Source organism: Acanthisitta chloris, unplaced genomic scaffold (assembly GCF_000695815.1).
Source record: "Acanthisitta chloris isolate BGI_N310 unplaced genomic scaffold, ASM69581v1 scaffold37262, whole genome shotgun sequence".
Taxonomy (NCBI): domain Eukaryota; kingdom Metazoa; phylum Chordata; class Aves; order Passeriformes; family Acanthisittidae; genus Acanthisitta; species Acanthisitta chloris.
The window spans coordinates 10,157-29,947 of NW_008661898.1; the positions used below are offsets into that span (position 1 = coordinate 10,157).

The 19,791-nt window shown below is 39.9% G+C and overlaps 1 protein-coding gene across 1 annotated transcript; it reads left to right on the forward strand.

Annotated features, from left to right (window-relative positions):
• Positions 1 to 751: 751 nt before the first annotated feature.
• Positions 752 to 18,075, forward strand: RHOBTB1 (Rho-related BTB domain containing 1; the record flags this gene model as incomplete). The annotated part of the gene is made up of 5 exons (XM_009070357.1): positions 752 to 943; positions 1,286 to 1,389; positions 14,687 to 14,872; positions 16,576 to 17,543; positions 17,957 to 18,075. Coding segments are annotated over exons 1-5 (1,569 nt in total), but the record flags the coding sequence as incomplete, so codon positions are not given.
• Positions 18,076 to 19,791: the final 1,716 nt, after the last annotated feature.

Consider the following 19,791-nt stretch of genomic DNA (forward strand, 5'->3'; position numbering starts at 1 on the left):
TACTTAAGTAAAAAGTTTCAGTAATAACTTTCCATGGGGATACTATCTTCAAAAAACTTCTTCTCTTCACTTTCCATTGTATAGATAAGTATAATTGCAAGTTCCTGCTTGGCTGTTGGTTTCCTTTTAGTCCATGATCTTACAAACTTCTCCTTGGAAAATTAAGAGTGTGTCATACATGCAGGGTATAATGGGTACTGTGGTTTGTATAGAACAGAGTCTCTGGAGTCGTCTTTCAAGTCAGTTTTATTGTGTGCTTATAACTAAAGCCATCTGTGGGACTTGCTGTTAGCAATATTGTTTGGACAGCCCTAAATCAAATCCTGAACAGGCAAGATTGCAGAAGGCAGGTTTGTACTGGTAACCTTCAGGTTAGACCCACTGATGTCCAGTCTTTTTTCCTTCTTGGCATAAAAAGTATTAACAAGAGGTAAGTTTGTGCTAGCTGTCCTTGTTTCACCAAGATCTATCTTCTGCAAACAGACTTGTGTTTACAGAAACCAAAGTGAAAATAGCATGTGAACAGCATAAACCAACTGCGGTCAAAATAGTTGTGCATTTGCATAACTGAGTGGTATTTAAAGGACTGGCTAGCTTACTTTGGTACAGTTTACTACAAGGTTTTCCTTAAGAGTTTGTCCTCTTCAGGCATCATTCAAGCAGTGCAAGTAAAAGGCTCTGATTCTAAATAGCATTGGTTTTGCACAGTAGTAGAAAACAAGTTTAACTGTCTTGTTACAGTTTTTGATAAATGGACATTGACATGGACTACGAAAGACCCAACGTTGAAACTATCAAGTGTGTGGTGGTTGGAGATAATGCAGTGGGAAAGACTCGTCTAATCTGTGCAAGAGCCTGCAATACAACCTTGACTCAGTATCAGCTGCTGGCAACTCACGTACCAACTGTCTGGGCCATTGATCAGTACCGTGTCTGCCAAGAGGTAAGGACTGCAGGTGTACAAAATGTGGAGCACATGCTGTGAGGTGGTACTATTATTTATGGGCATGCCTTACTCTGTCAGGATGCAGCAATGAGCTCACAAGTATTTTATGGGTGATCTCTACTGTAGCCATGCTCTGATTCACCTCTCGTTCTAAAGTAATTTTTGTATGAAATCTATTTTTAGGAAGATGCATATTCTGCCTGTTTTATGCAATAGAACATTTGGCAAAAGCTAAACGGAATAGACTTTTGACCTAGTATGCTTTAGACCTTCTGTGGGGCAAATGAGAAATGTGCTTGTCTGATAGAGGGATAGAATGTCATGTGTGTTCTGTTCTAGGTCCTTGAACGCTCAAGAGATGTTGTGGATGAAGTGAGTGTTTCTCTCAGGCTGTGGGATACATTTGGGGACCACCACAAAGACAGGCGCTTTGCTTACGGAAGGTAAATTGATTCAAGCAAATTGTCAGAAATACTTGGAGTAAAATTTTAGGGCAGAAATAAACTGCAAACCTGAATTTTGAAAAGGAAGGACTTAAAAACAATCACGGGTATTCATGTTCCTGCCCACTGCAAAGAGGATTATCTGCTGCAAGGATTAAAAAGATATAAATATTTAAAAAGCAGCATAGTTTTACTACGCTACATTTCCTTGAACAACCTGCTAAGCTCTGTCAACAACTGGTGTCCTATTTGGCATTTTAAAGAACATCCCCCAAAATAAGCTTGTAGTTTTATAAAACTGAATGTCAGCATTCCCTTCCTGTGTAAGCAGTGTATGATATAATTGTCTTACAAACAACTAACAAGGAGAGGTATTGAGAAATATCACTCTTGCATAATGAAATATTTATTTTATTGAAGCATGTGGTGTTGAATGGGCAGCTAACCTCTTGAGAGCAGAGCCAATTTGACAAAAGAGGAGGCTCTCCTGCAGTTTCTTAATTAAAGCTCAGGAAAGGAAAGGTTTTTCTTCCATAAATATGTCTGCTCATGAGTCTGTTCACTGAGAATTCTAAAATAACCCCCAGAATTAAAATCAATGCAGTAAACATGTATAACTTCAATGTAGTTTCAACAAGAACTGAAGCCAGTGATAGTCTTTCTTGTTTGTTTGATTAGATCTGGCCTTGTGGCAGTACAGACAGCAGAACAGCTGTGTTAGGCAAAAACTGGGCTGAAGGTGGGTGTTGGACATATTTTCATAGCTGGCTTTTGAGTGAGGTCTCAGTTGTCACACATGTTGAATTTTTTTAGAACCTTTTCATATCTGCCTCAGTCATTGCAGGTGAGCAGACTTTCTTAGGCAGTTACTTCTTTTTTTTCCAGCTGGTAACACCCTTTGTAGACTGTTGGTCCCAGATTTGTATTCCACGTTGCCAAAATGTACTGTCTTGCTGTTTTTCTTCTCTCTGTGCTGCCTGATGACACAAGTGACTTTGAAGGAGGATGGTCTTTTCTGTTCTCTACACCTGAGAACCACTGCAGAGGGTTCTGTTGGTCAACTCCACCCATTACATTTTCAGTGTAGAATTCTGTACGATGGTTTGTACAAATCCTCCTTTTTGTACAGCATTGTGCTGGCTGAGTTTTCACAGAGTCATGAATTACCTGGGATTGTCTGTCAGGAGGTAAAGTAGCAACACATCTGGGCTACACAACCTATCCCTTTTGTAAATAAACTGTGAGAGAAGTTACTGACTTTGAGGCAAGACTGACTTTAATGTTTAGTGCTACTTGAGTGTGTGAATAGATTCAGTTTTCCCTTTTGGCAGGATATGGAGCCTGCATTGATAAATTTGGATGTAACTTAATGTTTCCACTAACTGTTCCACTTTGATGTGGCCTCCTGATATTCTGCAGCAGATAGTGTGTCACTGAGAAGATTACTGGAGATTAGGAGGACAGAATCAGCCATGTTCTGAACTCTGATCCCACATTTACTGACAGGATGGGTGAGGGAGGAAACAACATACTTAGATTCTAATCCTGCAGATGCCAAGGAGGATGTGAATAACTTGAGATCTCTTGGATTAAGCATATGAACAGAGTGATTCAGTTGTGATGTTAGCAGAACTGAAGTTGTGTAGAATGAGGTTTGCTATACCCTAATTAACTTTAGAAGGCTGTTCTGGAAACCTGCTGTCCTGTTAGTGGTTTTTCTGCAAGTCTGTTAGTGCAGAAAATAACTGGCAACTCTAAAGAAACTACTTTATAAACAGAATTTCAGTTGTAAAATTTTGTGATTGTAAGCACTGATTAGGTACTTTGTTGTTTTGAAAGGTATTAATGCTGCATTTAAAATAAATTGTTTAGTATTCTGTCTGGTCTAGCATTTTAAAAAGATTTTCAGTGTTGAACGTTCACATTTACAGGAATTGATTTTTAAATCACCTCTGTACGTTGATCTACAGTCTGATCAGCTGTGTCAAATCTTGCAGTACACTGAAAGGTGTATTTTGTGTCAACCTGCTCAAGGCTATGCCTACAAGTGCCCCTTGTTTTGACTGTCTGAAGGATCATACAATAATATAACCCTTTGGTTCCATTCAACAAATTTTATGCATATGCCCCTTATGCAGGGGAAGGCTTATTACAACAAACACTCAATCAAGACCTCTATTTGTCCTGAACAGGGTGTAACAAGAACCAGCAGCTCATTAATTCACCTGCTGATCATTGGGAAAGATTGCTCCATACAGGTTTAGAAAATATTAGATAAATGGATTATACTGTAGATGACAGGGCGAACAGTTAACAGGACCTGCAGCAAAGATAAATCCTTCTTAACTCTTTATTTTTCACAGATAGAAACATGAAAGGAGAATGATAAAAGGTATCTGTTCTCCACTATTTTTGTATGATGGAAAGAGAGGAACATTTAAATGCCACTGCGGATGGAGTAGTTAATGTTTCTTCTGCCATCCTTTAAAATGGGAGTGTGGAGAGTGAGATCAGCTTGCATTCTGCTGTGTGGTGTTTAGTTTAAGAGTCACAATCCTCTGGGAGCTTTGGGAAACAGTTCCTGGCAGCTTGAGGGAGTGAGGGGGCTGTGGCTGGAGGGACTTGTGGAAATATTTGCTGCAGTTTTACAGCACAACATGTTTGGGTTTTTTTCCCTGAAAGTGTGTGCTTTAGTTTTGGAAGTATCCAGTTCAGCTTAGGCAGTGTGTGATTCCAGTTGTTTATTGATATTCTCCCCTAGGGTTTCATTTGGTGCAAAATCATTCTAAAATGTTGTAAAATGACCATGTCTTTGTTATGATTTGTGTATTGATTTCCAGCTCCCAGTCACTGCTATTGTATTCTCTAAGCCTGCAGGGAAGGTGGGAACTTCATTTAAAGCAGGAGTTGTTATTCTGTAGCAGTTTCTCTAGGAGGCATGTGTAAAGAGAAGAAAACATCTTAATTTACATTTCAACTTGTCAGGATTCACTATCCTCCATCCTCATGTCCAATCTGGTTTTGAATGAGAGTGTCAACATATCATCATGTTCAAAATCATTCTAGAAGCTGGCTTGCACTTTTGTTTTGCCTTTTGCATCCTTTTCTTTTTTATTTTTTTTCAGGTAAACATGTTTGGATAATTTGATAAATAGCCTATGTATCCTGCATTGTTTTGTTGGGTTTTTTTACATGCAGCTCTAGTATGTGTAAACAGGAGCACAAATCTGCAAAGAGTTAATTCAGTCTCAATCAAATATTTATTTTTAATACCGTGGATGGGATTTGTCAGCTAATTCAGCCAGGATGATTTATTTACTTGCAACTTAAATATAAGCTGTAGACCAAACAAAATCTGTTCATACAGCATGGATAGAAAACAGCTTTTTCCTCATGACTTACAAATGTGAATGACTCTTGCTGTGAGATTGCTGACAGAGCCTCTTAAAATATGTTCAGAGTATTTCCTCTGCTGTGAATGGATTTCATAAGCCTTGTGGATATTGTGTGTACACAGAGGAACACATGCATTTGGCTTCTTCTGTGTAACTACAATTCCCTTAACTAGTTACTTCAATGTAACTGAATCCCTAAAAAAATACCTTCCAAATGATGCTGAAAAGGGTCCATGAGAATGGGGGTTTATCACTGATATTTGAAGACTTCTGCCCATCTCTTTAGGGGTATTTTGGTTTCTGTTTCTTTTACTTAAAGGACAATAATGATGATATTTCTATGAAAACAAAACCCAGGTAGCTTTGATATAAAGTGATATTTGTATTCAATAAATTCAGTGAGATTAGGGCAAGGTGAGTGACTTCACAAGGTTGAGTACTGGGTTTGCCTTTAGTTAGATCAGTGCCCTCTGTCACTCAGCACCTATGCCTAAGCTGAGAAGGGGTCAGCATCTCCCCTCCCTTCTTCAGAGAAGGTCCAAGGTCTCAGAAGTGCTTTGTGATCCCAAGACCACACATTCCCCTGCAGTCCTGCTGTCCTTGTTTTTATGTTAGGATAATTCTTCACCTTCCACGTGCCTCTCACAAGCCATTAGTGTCACGGGTTGGAAGGGATGATCAGAGATGTGTCTTTACAGCAGCAGTGCTTAGCAGACACAGGACAGTCTTTTGCTTTGTTAGCAAAGGATCAGCTGATGGAGAATCCAGTTATTTTCAGATGTCTCTCACCTTGGCTGCTTCCTTTTGCTATGCTTTGCTGCCACAAAAAAAGTGATATGTGGTATCTTTGTATCATCTTCGGCTACCCAAATTTGTGAGTCTTCCCATCCACTTTACAGTGGTTTATAAGCTATTCAGGTTCTTCATCATGTAATCCTGAAGAAATCCTGTAAATACACATATGTGTATTATGATTTTTTTCTCTTTTGAGTTTGACTTACATCGACCGCAAGAAAGACTAGGATAAACAAAGAGATTCAGAGACAGCTTTCTCAAGTAATTTCATTCTGATATGGTGTGTGTATGCACTAGATTTTTCTTCTTTCGTTATATACATTAACATTCGAGGCTTTTTCAGTCAGTTGATGGGAAAGTATATGCTTTATATATGTAAGTATATATAAGCATATGCCTAAACCAGTGAAATTAATGCAGATCTACTATTATTCTCTACATCTCACCGTAGTTCCATATTGTAAGTAGAAGAGGATTGCTATGGAATTTCTGATAGGAATCCTTCCTTCTTAAAAAAGGTATGTTCCAAGTGACTGCTGGTGGGGCCTGAGGCTCAACTTGATGTATATGTAATCCATCTATAATAGAAGGACACCTCTAATGCTTAAAGCCTTCCTTGACTGGAGTGGAACAGTATGTGTCAGTTGTTATTTGCAGTATCACATCATTTTCCATTTTGCCTTGCTTTCCTAAATCAGGGGCTGGGTGGGAAGAGGGTGTTTGGGCTCTGTCCTAAAATGCTGCAAGGTAACATCAAAATCTTTTGGAAATGATAAGCCTGGGAAGTGTCTTTCTGTCAAAATCTTGATCTTAGTGAATTATTTCTTTGTGAACAGATACTAGGTGGATTTACTGTGCTGTTTTCTGCTCCAAGGGTCTCAGGAGCTCAGTCTGGGTTTCTGCATACATATGTCAGACTAAGGAAAACACTCTGCATGACCAGTTACGACTGTTTTAAACTGGGTTCTTCTCAATGACTTTGTGACATCTACTTACCGGTTAAAATTTCTCAATAATTTTATTTAAATTAAGAAAGAGAAGGAGGCTGGTTTTGGTGATAGCCCAAAGGAAACAAAAAACATGGAAGTCCATGGCTTCTCTACAGAGAAAGAGATGCATCTAGCATCTCCTAATGTCCTGTTTCTGTGTCTTGCGTGATTTCAGAAGTCACTCTCATACTGGATGCAAACCAAACCCTATTATTCTTCCATCTTCTCGGGATTTTAACCTGCCTTTCTTCCTATCCACATTCTTCAGCAGTTCTTAGAAGGAATCTTGCTTTTAATGAATTTTGAGACCAAGCTTTGACTCTCCCTTTTCTTTTTTCTTTTTTCTTTTTTTTCCGTTCCATCCTTAGATCCCTTCACTACCTGGAAATATTTTTCTTCTACATATGATGTTTTAACTAACTCTCTTCTTACTTCTTATAAACTCAATATATTTTCGGATTGATCATTGGTTCCTGAGGGGTTTTTTTTTTTTAGAATGGGCTGGGAGTAAAGAAATGGTTCATTTTTTCTTTAACTCATTATTTTTCAGTGTCTTTGGTGAAAGTTAGTTGGTTCTCTGTAAAGAAACAGCATGTTCATAGAATCATAGAATCATTGAGTCAACCGAGTTGGAAAAGACCTCCAAGACCATTGAGTCCAACCCTACCGTGGTCACTAGACCATGGCACTAAGTGCCACATCCAGTCTCAGCTTGAAAACCTCCAGGGATGGTGAATCCACCACTTCCCTGAGCAGCACATTCCAATGCCTGATCACTCTCTCCATAAAAAATCTCTTCCTAATATCCAACCTAACCCTCCCCTGGCAGAGCTTGAGTCTGTGCCCTCTTGTCCTGCTGCTGGTTGCCTGGGAGAAGAGACCAACCCCCACCTGACTCCAACCTCCTGTCAGGGAGTTGCAGAGGGTGAGAAGGTCTCCCCTGAGCCTCCTCTTCTCCAGGCTGAACACCCCCAGCTCCCTCAGCCTCTCCTCATGGCACTTGTGCTCCAGTCCCTTCACCAGCCTCGTTGCTCTTCTCTGGACAGATGATATGTCTTACAAAAGCATTTTTAGCTATGTTCTTCTCAGTTCCTTTGTGCAATATTGCGAGGTTTGGTGTTTGCCTCAGGGTGATCGGATATGTTTCAGCTAGCTCTGTGCCTTCCCTGCTTTAGCATTTTCTTTCATCCTTCTCTGTTGATCTCGGGCTTTGTCTTACTTTCATAAACCCTGATTTTGCATGTGATACACAGAATAGTTCACTACTTCAGCCTCAGTTAACTGTCTCTAGAATTCTGTTTATCATAGAACTTTTATTCCTGTGTTAAAAATGCTTGAGTTCTCTGCTCCTGGAAAGGGAAAAAGGCATACACTGGTATATTATGGTGACTGTATTATATACCTGATTCCAAAGAGAGTTTTCCTGAGTCTGTTGGCAAAATAGCACTAAGATGGAATTTTATGTAAATGTTGAACGAGAATTACATGTGAATTTCCTTCTTATAGTCAGCAATAAAGCAAACCAAATTCCAAGACTCTGTAAGCTGTCCTTTAAATTAGATTTACTTTGCTTTCCTCTTGTCACCTAGTGCCACACAGCTTGGCCATTCTTTTTAGCATTATTGCTAGCCAGGCTTCTGGAGTTCTTACATGCTTCTGCAATGGAAAATGAAGCATTTTAATAGCTATTTGTGGTATCAAATTTTTTTTCACGGTCTGTAAATGCATCAGTGTTTTCCCGTGAGTACTTCAAAGGACACTTGAGAGATTTTAAAATGCTTAGCATGTAAAAATGATGTATTGTTTGTAAGGAACGTATGGGAAAACTCCACTTTTGAAGCACAGTCTTGAAATACGCAACTTTCTTAAAGGTAGCTTTTTCTTCTTCTTTTTATTATTTTGGGTTTCTACTGAAAATGACATTACAGAAAGTCCAGAACTAGCTCTGCATGCTACTCACCACAACATCTGAATGTATTTCAGGGCATTTTGACAGTTTCACACATTACACCAATACTTAGGAAGCTTCACTGCTGTTGGTAAAGTATAGAGCTAATTGATTCTCCTGCTCACATCCAGGGAGCTGCATGGTCTTGCCCTGCCTTACATGGATATCTTCAGTTCTTCACCTACCAGGCATCCCCTGCATCGTAGTTTTCCTAGCCCCTCATCTGTTTTGGATGCGTGCACATAACTCCTGTGTCTTCAGGTCATTTTGTTGTACTCACCAGTCCCTTAATGAATTTCTTTTCATTTCATGTGATGGCTGCGACTGCATTTGCTGTAAACTGAGCCCACATAAAAGCCTTGCTTATCTGCACAGTTCTTTTTTCTGAGCTTGGTGAGATGCATGCATGAAAAATGTTGTGTAACTGAGTGAATCTCCCTCTTCAAACTCGATCTGGATTGACATGGAGTTGTAGCAGGGATTTGTTCAGCCATAAATGAGATTCTCAAATTAATTCTTACATGGCCTTCTATTGCCTGAACCTACTTTGTTTGGGAACTTAGGAGCTAGTACTTGGACTCAGGCTGCTGCCCTACACAATCTTTCCCTGCAGGTGGTTGAAGGACTATGCAGGTAGACAGCAGATAATGCTCTTGTCAGATTCTGGTCTCAAGTGGGATAAGTTCAGCTGCAATGTAGATCTCTGAGAAATCTTGGGAAAATTATGAGAAGTGTGTCAGGAAACAAATTAGAGCAGAAGGAGTAAAAGCAAAGCAACTTTGTATTGATAAATAGATGTCTAAGAATCAGCAGTTCTGGTGAAGTCAAGAGTGTCTAACGATTTGGATGAACCGCTACTAAATTGTTTGCTCTGTAAAATTCTGATGGACTTGCTTGTTTCAACCTTGCTTCTCAGAAAAGGATGATGTCTAAAAATAGGGAAAAATAAAGACTGTAATAGGAAAAATCCTCTGGGTTTTTTTTCTCCATCTCTGCTAAATCTATTCTTAAAGTTTGACTTGATTAAATACATGCAGCAGATTTCTTGTCAACCAAACTATAATTTGTCTATTCTAAAACTGATTCTGTCAGATTTAACTCTTGTGTCTCATTTAAGCTCTCTAAAACAAAGTAGGTGGTTGTCCTCTAGAAAGATGAGTATATCGCATAGCAATATACAGTTCAGTCTTACTCTTTTTCCTCTTTCTCACTCCTTGTCTTGGTTTTCAGATCACAGATATCTCCTCTTCACATTTTGTATTCCTGGCAGCTTTATTTCTTCCCCTGTCTAAATCCAACAGTATTATTCCATGACTGTATGGCTAATGATACCTCTTACACAGACCCAGCAATGCATACAGCAGTTTTCCCCAGTAGCTTTTAAACTACAGCCTAGAGGGAACAACTTCTTCCCAGGTAATGCTAATGCAGTGTGTACACCTCAGAAGACAGCCTGCTTCTTTAATGGGATGTAAACCCACCTTAGTGTGTCTGCAGTTTATAACTCCAGATTCAGACTATAAAACATTAAACTTTGAAATATACTTGCCATGGACTGTATGAGGTATCATATAATATTGCTGCTTCCGTGAAGTTCTGTCTGAAATAATAGTGTTAGTGAAGATGGAAAATATGTGGCAGTTTCTCGTTGAGAATTGGATCTGCAGTGTGGTGTGTAGGTACATCTGCAGTGCATCTTGTTGCACCAGCTCTGGAACACACATAGCATGCAAGCAGATGAGTCTTTCAAAATCTCAGTGCCAAACCCATGGACTGCTATATTACACAAAACAGCTCTAGAAAACAGCTTTAAAGAACATGAAACATTTACTTCTCTGCTGCTTCTAATAGCATCCTCAGAAAGGCTTGTTACATTGCAAATACACTGCTTCCCCCCTGCCTCCTGAGTTCCTCATTGCACTGACTGCACAGAAACTTCCAGATGTTGCCTGTAACTCCAGTGCTGCTGAAGCTTGAGGTTGGCAATTTAAAGTTGTCTTTGTCAGTGCTACACTGCTTGGTTTTTAGCAGTGACTAGGATGGTCTTGCAGTGCATAACTCACACGCCAGGAGCTCACAGGGTGGCAGCACACCATGTGCTCATTCTTGCCAGAGATTTGGCTGTCCTAGAGGGGTTTTTTTCATCCTCTGAAGTCTAAAAAAGGGTAGTTGCTTCTATCAAAAGTTCTTCTTATCCAAGTTTGGGAAATATTACTGACTGCATTGAGGTAGTACCTATGTTAGGTAGATGGATTGCTTCTCTAAATAGTGGTAAGGTTCTTTCTTTGCCCACAGGAGCCTCCATTAGGAAGGCTATAGCTATGTTTAGACCAAGTTGGGTTGACTTCAGATGTGTCTATTTTGCATTAAGAATTACTTCTGTGACTCCAAGAGAAACATTTTAAATACTCTTACACTGCTTTTATGCTTTAATGTGAGACTCCAGTGCAGGAGTCTGGTCAGCCAGGAAGTGACAAACATGTGAGTTATGGTTGATTTGCCTGCAGCTGAGAGAATCTGCTCCCCTTTTCACTAACCAAGTCCCACACATCTACATTGTGTGCTTCCTTGTTTGGAGCCCCAGTGAGTAGAAAGAAACCTGTTTGGAGCCCCAGTGAGTAAAAGAAACCTGTTTTCTTCCACTGGTAATGCAGTGTTTCACTGGTGGCTCCTTGCTAGACTTGCTAGAGCAAGTCACAGAGAAGTTAGGAGTTTTGCTGATGCTTAAGTATGTTCAGAAGTTCAAATAATAAGAACAGATTATTTGCAATTTCTTCTGATAAACCTGCGAAAATGTAGAATATAGGAACAAACCAGTTATGCATTTTCAACGTGTTCCACAGAATCTACAAGACAATGTGTTTGCTATCCAAGCTACCATTTCTGTTTGCTGAGTTATTTCTAGTGCTTGTTTCTTGCAATGCTTCAGTATCAAATAACAGTATGTGCAGTATATACATTTGTAGTATTTAACACAGGTGAATGCACACAGTGCCTTATCTGTGGCCTATCTCCGTTGGATGGTGATCTAGGAGGAATGTGATGGAGAAGTTCTAGAGCATTTGCTGGAGAAGGACTTCTTACAAGAGCAACGGGGCAAAGGGGATTTAAAGTGAAAGAAATTCTTTACTGTGAGGGTGGTGAGGCACTAGCACAGGTTGCCCAGTGAAGCTGTGGATGCCCCATCCTTGGAAGGGTTCAAGGCCAGGCTGGATGGAGCTTTGAGAACCTGGTCTAGCAAAAGGTGCCTCTGCCCCTGGCAGGGGATTGGAAGAAGTTGGCCTTTAAGGTCTGTTCCCACCTGAGCTGTTCTATGATTCTATAAAGCACTTTTTGTTATTCACAGTTATGGAAATGTTGCTTGAGTTGTTCCTGCATATTACTGGGAAATGGCTGTGAAATTTTGGTTTTAGAGTAACTGCAGCTTGTATTTGTGAATATATTACTGCAGAGAAAAGGAAGAAAGCAGAAGTAAACCTGATTCATCCTCTCTCATTCTCCAAGTAACCAACACAAAAGGTAACCACACAAAAATGGCAATAAATTAGGTCTCTGTTTTAGAATCCTATCCTTTTACATTCCCTGAGAATATTAAAATAACACTGGTAAATTTTTAATGTTTTGGAAATGTTAATGCATTGTTTTAAGCTGACAAATTCTGGCTTTTCTGAACAAATGTCAAACCAAACTTTATACTGCAGTGTTAGCAAGCTGTAAATGTGCCTCTGACATGACAAAGAATTGTAGGTATTTTAATTAAAGTTTCCAAAGGACATTTTTCCCCAAATGTTCACAGTTCTATGTAGGTGGTTAATCTTCCTCATATATTTATGTCTCTGGTTTGTACTAAGAGTGCAAATCATGCTTATGACTTGAATGAAAACTTAATTTATTATGAGAGAGTGGCTGTGTTCTGTGAGGTAGCAGACCCAGCTGAGACGCTGGTTCAGTGTGTGAACTCTGCCACTACTCAGTGATTTTCCATCCATCCTCTTTATGGCACAGAATCATTTCTTTCTCCCTGTTCAGTACAGAACTCACAGGAATCTTCATTTTATGGGGAAGTCCAGGTTTTAACACAGTTTTGGGTGAAGAACCCAGCTTACTCAACTCTGTTTTACAGTTGCCCAGGGAAGGTCAGAGGTGATGAGTTGCTCAAGAACCACATGCAAAAAAACCATGAGACTCCCTTGGCAAGGACTATAACACATGCAGGGCTGTGCTGGATAGTCTGGGTGTGCCCTGTCCAGGGAAACAGATCACCCTTGGCCCTCTCAGGAGTCCAGCTCAGTGCCCAGCCCAGCATCAGGCAGCTGTGGCAGCTGTTACCTCCAGCCTGTGAATACCTGCTGGAGTTCTGTTTCCTTTTGGTTTTCTGAGAGATGTGATTTGTGGCTTGTGGCTTGTAAAGTCAGGAAGGTTGGGTACTCATGAGTGCAATTGCTTGGCTTAGGTATTAATTTCTGAAGGAAGCAAGATAGTCTGTCTCTCTTTAAGATGCTTAGTTATAGTTAGGAGCAGCCAGACAGCCAACGCTTGCCACTCCAGCAGTCATGATGGTTGTGAATTAAACAACAGTTGACCCTATTAGAGTATATGTAACACAGATTTCATTTTTTGTATCTTAGCTGTGCATTGGTATCTCTTTGTGGGAGTTAAGCAAATGTCTGCTGGGGTCTAGCTTTTACCCTTACCTGACCCTGAATAGAGCAAGTTTGAGTTTAAAGGGTGTTTGCTTCAGCTGCATAGCAGAGCAGTGTACTAGCTGCTCAGCACGTCACTATTTACTAGATAACTTTGCAGTTGGACGAGGCCTTGTTTCCAGGTGTGACAGATACGTTGCAGTTTACATAAGATGGATATTTGGAGCAGGTGCATTTCTCTTGCCATGAATTTATGCTCGCAGCAGTAGCTGTACCGTACACAGCGAGCGTTGGAAACGATCTTGCTGTGGATATATCTGTGCCCTCAGTGGGATGTAGGAAGCAGCAGTGCTGGGGAGGTATTTCATTATTTAGAAGGTGAATGTTAAGATTCACTGCTGCTGCTCTATACATTACACAAACTGTAGACATAACACATTGGTGCTAAATTAAAGAATGGTAGAAGTGAGATAGATGTAGAATTGCTGAGCTTACCCTGCTGACAATTCTGTAGCAATAAGTTGCTTCTTCAAAATGTCCCTTCTCAATTTTTCTCAAGTTTCAATTCAACTTTTTTTTCTTTCCTTTTTTTTTTTCCCCATGACAGACCCAAGAGCTTGAGAACTGCTTTTAACAGCCCATCCCAGCTTATAAATAATGAAATTGCCCTGAGTTCGGAATGCCCTGAGACAAGTATTCAATCATTTCTCTGCCTTAGGGTGCTAGCTCTAACAAGAGTGAGGTGGTGGTTAGTGGATGAACTGTCAGCCTTAATCCTCATACTTACCATTTATTGAGCAAGTATATTTAGTGAGGTTTTTTCTGTTTTCTTAAAATACTTTACAAGTTTTCAAATATTGTCATGCTTACTCTAATTTAAGCCACTCTCCTTTTCTACACTGACCTTAATATCACCATAATGTATATTTTTGCTGATACTGCAGAAGTGTTCACTTGGCAGTAGTTTTCCCATCTAACAGATTATTTATTAAAGATGTTAAAAATTTGCTGTGCAGAGCACATTGCAAAGGAGACACCTCAGTACCTAGAACAGTGCAGTAAAGGTATTTCTCCATGACAAGTTCAGAAGTGATCTGGGTGCCTGTGTGGCTGCTCTGAAGTTTTGCATAACTCATCTCTAATTCCTAAACACCAGTGATCTTTGAACTGCAATTTAGATGTCCTGTCAGCAGAATTATTTCTTGAGCAATGACAGCCTGCAAGTGACTGCTGTGTAAAAGCAGGGAATGGAAAGCCCTACCTCTCTTCTTAGTGTTCTGCTCATGCTTGCAGGGATGTCCCAGCTTAGAGGAGCAGTGCTCCCTAGGTACATGGCTTTGTGCTCTCATGCTTTTGGGGTGAAATGTGTAGCTTCTATCAAACCTCTGCACGAACAGCTTGTATTCTGACATCCAGGGGTCAGCACATTTGTCAAAGAGCAGAGTGGGCTAGTGACGAAACGAGGTGAAACCGCAGCAAAATTCATTGGTGGGATTTTAATCTGGTATTTTCTTGTTGCTTTTCCAGGTCCGATGTAGTTGTTCTGTGCTTTTCAATTGCTAATCCTAATTCCCTGAATCATGTGAAAACAATGTGGTATCAAGAAATCAAGCACTTCTGTCCTCGCACACCTGTCATCCTGGTGGGCTGCCAACTAGATCTCCGCTACGCAGATCTGGAGGCTGTTAACAGAGCCAGACGGCCTTTGGCAAGGTAACATTTAAACAAAAGTAAGGATTTAGAGAAATCCCTTGAGTAATCAGATGCAACACTTTCAAAAGAGAAATTTTAGAGCCTAGTTTCCTTGTTTTGTCTGATAAGAATATATCTGCTTTCTTTTTGAATTCTGTTGTCTTGGTTAGTTCTTTAACACATGCAGTTGTTACATTTCCCACAATATATTTTGCACATTGGACAGCTAAACTTGTTTGGGTGCCTAAATCCTACAATAAGATGGAGATCATAATGATTACTGAAGGTTTTCATATATGTCTTTCTCCATCTAAGCATGTGTATTGTGTCCTACCCTGTCACTACCGTCAGGTAGTTTTAAACTGACAAATTTGACTCAGGTTTTCTTAATTCTCAGGGTTTTTTTAAAATATAATCCTAGATCCTGGTAGAAAATAAAATGATTGCAAATTAAACTTTTTAAAGGTTCTGAGATTAAAAGATTTTGGGGTCCTTCTGGAGAAGCTTTGTTTTTTGCAGATTCAAAAGACAAGCATTGGTATGTTTGGGCAAAACAGTGCCACAATTATCTGCTTGCTTCTAATTTCCTTCTTTTCTGAGAGTTTGAATGAGACCAGATTCACAGAAATAATATTCATGATTGTGTAATTAAAGACTGTATTGTAACCAATTTCCACAAAGAGACTGAATGAATACTTTGTGGGCTCTTAGAAAGCTTTGCAGTGCATTCAGATTCTTGACTTGGCAATATGATTTTCATGGGTTGGTTTGTTAAACATTTCTTCATTGAGTGGGTGGGCTAGGCGTTTTGGTTGACTCTTTAAAGGATATCTTCTTGTTCAAAACTCTTCTTTGCCCTAGTCCTCCTTCCTGATTTCACCATCAATAAAGTTTGGATCAGTTCTCTTTGTGTCTAGCACAGACTTCTGCCACCTGAACTAGTTATTAGCTGGCAACTAGAGCAAGCTGTTGTCTGGGGTGTGCTCAGGCTGTGCCAGCTTGTGTCTGCCCAATATGGTATGCTCAGAGAACGCACTGTTGGGTCGTGTCTTCTGGTGAGATGATTTTTTTTGCTGGGAAAATGGATCCTAGCCCAGACTTTTTACTGGTTTATTTACCCGACATTATGTACTAGAACTGCTCTGAAAATTCATGAGTTCCCACATAATGCTTCTACAGCCAAAACAAGCCCATCTCTTGAAGTGTACGTTCACTTACACTTTTGTCATAGGCTACTGTGATTTTCTTTAAAAAACATAAGAATAATTTCTCATTTCATATTTAGCTATATTTCTCACATTTTTATGCCATGAAAATTTCCATTTGAGTTTAAAGAATGGGCACAAAGAAAGATTTTGACAGAGTAGTAAAAGATGTTAGGAAGTTTTTTACATAGTGAAAGTTCTCAAGTATCCTATCCACTCTTTTTACTGTAAATTTCCCTTTAACAGAGAGGCAGCTTACTCCATTTTGGCAGATGATTTCTACATGTTTAGTAACATTGCAAAGACACCACCAAACTTCAAAGAAATTATGAGTATCTGCTGTTCTAAAAGTCTGTGGCATCATGATTGTAGATTTCCAAAGGGCTTTGTGAGCTTAATTTGATATTTTGTTTCATTTGAGTGATAGTGATCTCAGAATTAGTGCTTAAATATTTGGTAAAATTCCATGGTTTTTTGAGTTGTTGTGAGTGACAAGGTTTATTTTTTGTTTGACCCTAGGCCAATTAAAAGGGGAGACATTTTGCCACCAGAAAGAGGCAGAGAGGTTGCCAAGGAACTCGGGATACCATACTATGAAACCAGTGTATTTGACCAGTTTGGGATTAAAGATGTGTTTGACAATGCAATTAGAGCTGCCCTGATCTCCAGAAGACACTTGCAGTTCTGGAAATCTCATTTGAAGAAGGTCCAAAAACCTTTGCTTCAGGCTCCATTCCTACCTCCAAAAGCCCCTCCTCCAGTTATCAAAATTCCCGAGTGTCCCGTACCGAGCATGAATGAAGCTGGATATTTATTGGACAGCCCACTGTGTGCAGATGTCATGTTTGTTCTCCAGGAGCAGGACTATATTTTTGCTCACAAGATTTACCTAGCTACCTCCTCTTCAAAGTTTTATGACCTTTTCTTAATGGAATGTGAGGAAAGTCCAGACTCAGATGAAACACAGTATAATAAAGAAAATACAAATAAGGATGTTCTGACAAGTCACCTCGAGACAAATAGTGACAGTGATGAGGCATCCTTGAAATCTGCTGATGTTAAAATTCCCCCACCAGAAAGTACTGAGTCTTCAAACATGGTAGAACCTGAATCTGGTGAAACAACCTCTGCAGCAAGATCTCTGTCATCCTTGGGTAAGGGATTTGTTAGCGTGCACAAGGAAATGCAAGTGAATCCTGTCTCAAATCGGATGTGTCCTGTAACTGTGGTAAAAATGGATTCATCGGTGCAGGCTGGACCTTTTAAAACTGTTTTGCAGTTTTTATACACAGGCCAACTGGATGAAAATGAAAAAGACCTCACAAGACTGGCTCAGATTGCTGAAATCTTGGAAGTATTTGATTTGCGAATGATGGTGGAGAATATTATGAATAAAGAAGCCTTCATGAACCAAGAGATTACTAAAGCATTTCATGTCAGAAAAGCTAATCGGATAAAAGAGTGCCTTTGCAAAGGGACATTTTCTGGTCAGTAAATACATGCTTAAACAGGAAGAGCACTAATTCTTCCCTCATCCATGTCGCTGTCGCTTCACAGACTTCAAAAACTGTGACAGCTTACATTGTTCTGAGAGGAGGGATGACGCCAAAATTATCGTGTTGCTCAGGCCAACTGTTCCATCCTGGGATTCTGCAGTTTAATTTCTCAGGATCCACACAGCCTTTAAATAAGTGTCCCAATTCTCCAAAGTGTTGAAGATCCGATATCCCCCTAAGTGGGGCGTTTCATTTAACTATATGAAACATGAGAGTTGTTTTTGGGGTGGAGGTAGTGGGAAAGGAAAGAAGTCATTGGTTAGCAAGTGAAACATATGTTCTTAAGACATGGTTTCACATAAACTCAGACTTGCAGCATGCCTGTTTCTTTGTTCCCATGGCAGATGTGAGGTTTAAATTGGATGATGGAAGCATAAAGGCCCACAAGCCACTGCTGATCTGTAGCTGTGAATGGATGTCTGCGATGTTTGGAGGATCATTTATTGAAAGCTCCAACAGTGAGGTATTTGTCTGGTTTTGTCCATTTTGTTTACAATGTCTCATGGATTTAGGGTGGTGGAGGCATCATTCTGTATCTGTTTGAAAGGTTGCTGTAATCATAGAATCATAGAATTTAAGGGTTGCAATGGACCTTACAGATCATCTAGTCCCAACCCCTGCCCTGGGCAGGGACACCTCCTCACTAGATCAGGTTGTTCCAAGGCTCATCCAGCCTGGCCTTGAACACTGCCAGGGTTGGGGCAGCCACCACATCCCTGGGCAACCTGGGACAATGTCTCACCACCCTTGTAGTAAAACACTTTTTTGTCACATCCAACCTAGACTTCTCCTCCTTCAGTTTGAACCCATTACCCCTTGTCCTGTCACTGCAGTTCCTAACACAGAGTCCCTCTCCAGCTCCTTGTAGGCCCTTCAGAGATTGAAAAGTTGCTCTGAGGTCTCCACACAGTCTTCTCTTCTCCAGACTGAACAGCCCCAACTTCCTCAGCCTGTCCTCGTAGGTAATCCCCTGGAATCAGTCTTTATTCTTCCCTTGCAAGCCTGAGATGCTTTTCTTCTTAAGGCATTAAGTAAGGTTGCCTAGGAAGGTAACACACTCTGCACAAGACCTTCTCTAGCACTGGAGCATGTGTCTAAACTCAAAGTCCTTTAAAATATTAAACATGGGGGAAGGAATTAAATATGAATTTGTGCATGTCTTTAAAATAATTTTTTCAGTTCTGTGAATTACAGGCATTACAGAGGGTTCTTGGGACAGTGGCATTGATGAAGGGAACAAAGGGGAGAGAGGGTTAAAGAACATAGTGTTAAACTAGCTTTACAGTACAAACTAAGCTAACTTTAGTAGAAGTTCTAGTAAAGTTAGTAGAAACTCAGCCCAGGTTCTGTCATGCATCATCTTGTCCTCTGGAGTAAAGCAGGTGTGCAGCACAGTTTGAAAGAGCTCAATACTTTGAATCAAGATTTTGCAGCAGAAGCCTTGTGTTTTCAGGTGCCTTCATGGTCTGTGTTTCAAATTCCAAACACTCTGCTAGGTTTTTTTCCTGTGCCTTATCCATACCCAGAGTTTTCTTTTTGTTTTGATTTTCTTGTTCTTTCCATACTCATGGATCTTCCTCATGTGAACAGTTCAAGCTTTTTTGTGTTTAATATACTTAAAGATTTTGTTCTACTCTAGATTTTTCTGGCTTCTTCTAATAGAGCTATAAACATAATTTCTTTCCCAGGGGCATACTCAACAACTACTTCATTAACAATATATAGTTTGATTCTAGTAAGCAATATTTGGCAGTGAAGAATATGCATTTTTTTTTCTACCAGCATATTTGTAGTGATTAACTTAACAGTCTTAGCTCATCCTTCCAGTTTCAACGGTAACCATAGAGTTTAAAGTATTCAGTAATGCTTTTGGAAGCTTTAAAATAAAGGTAGATGTGAATTGAATGGTTTCCTTTGAATAGTCGACATGACATAAAGCCATTTACTTTGTACATATTGCCTTTTCTCTATTTTGGACAAATTTTATAAACTCATTCCTTGAATTTATAGGTCTCTGCATTAACAGAAATAGATGAATAATAAATGAGTTTCACAGTGAGCTGCTCTTACTTGGAGAATTGAGCTGCTTCCCAGAGTGGCTGATATGCATAAAAGGTCGATGCTTTAGCACTAACAGATGTGGGTTCAGATGCACCACCTGCCCAGGCAGCACATTCCA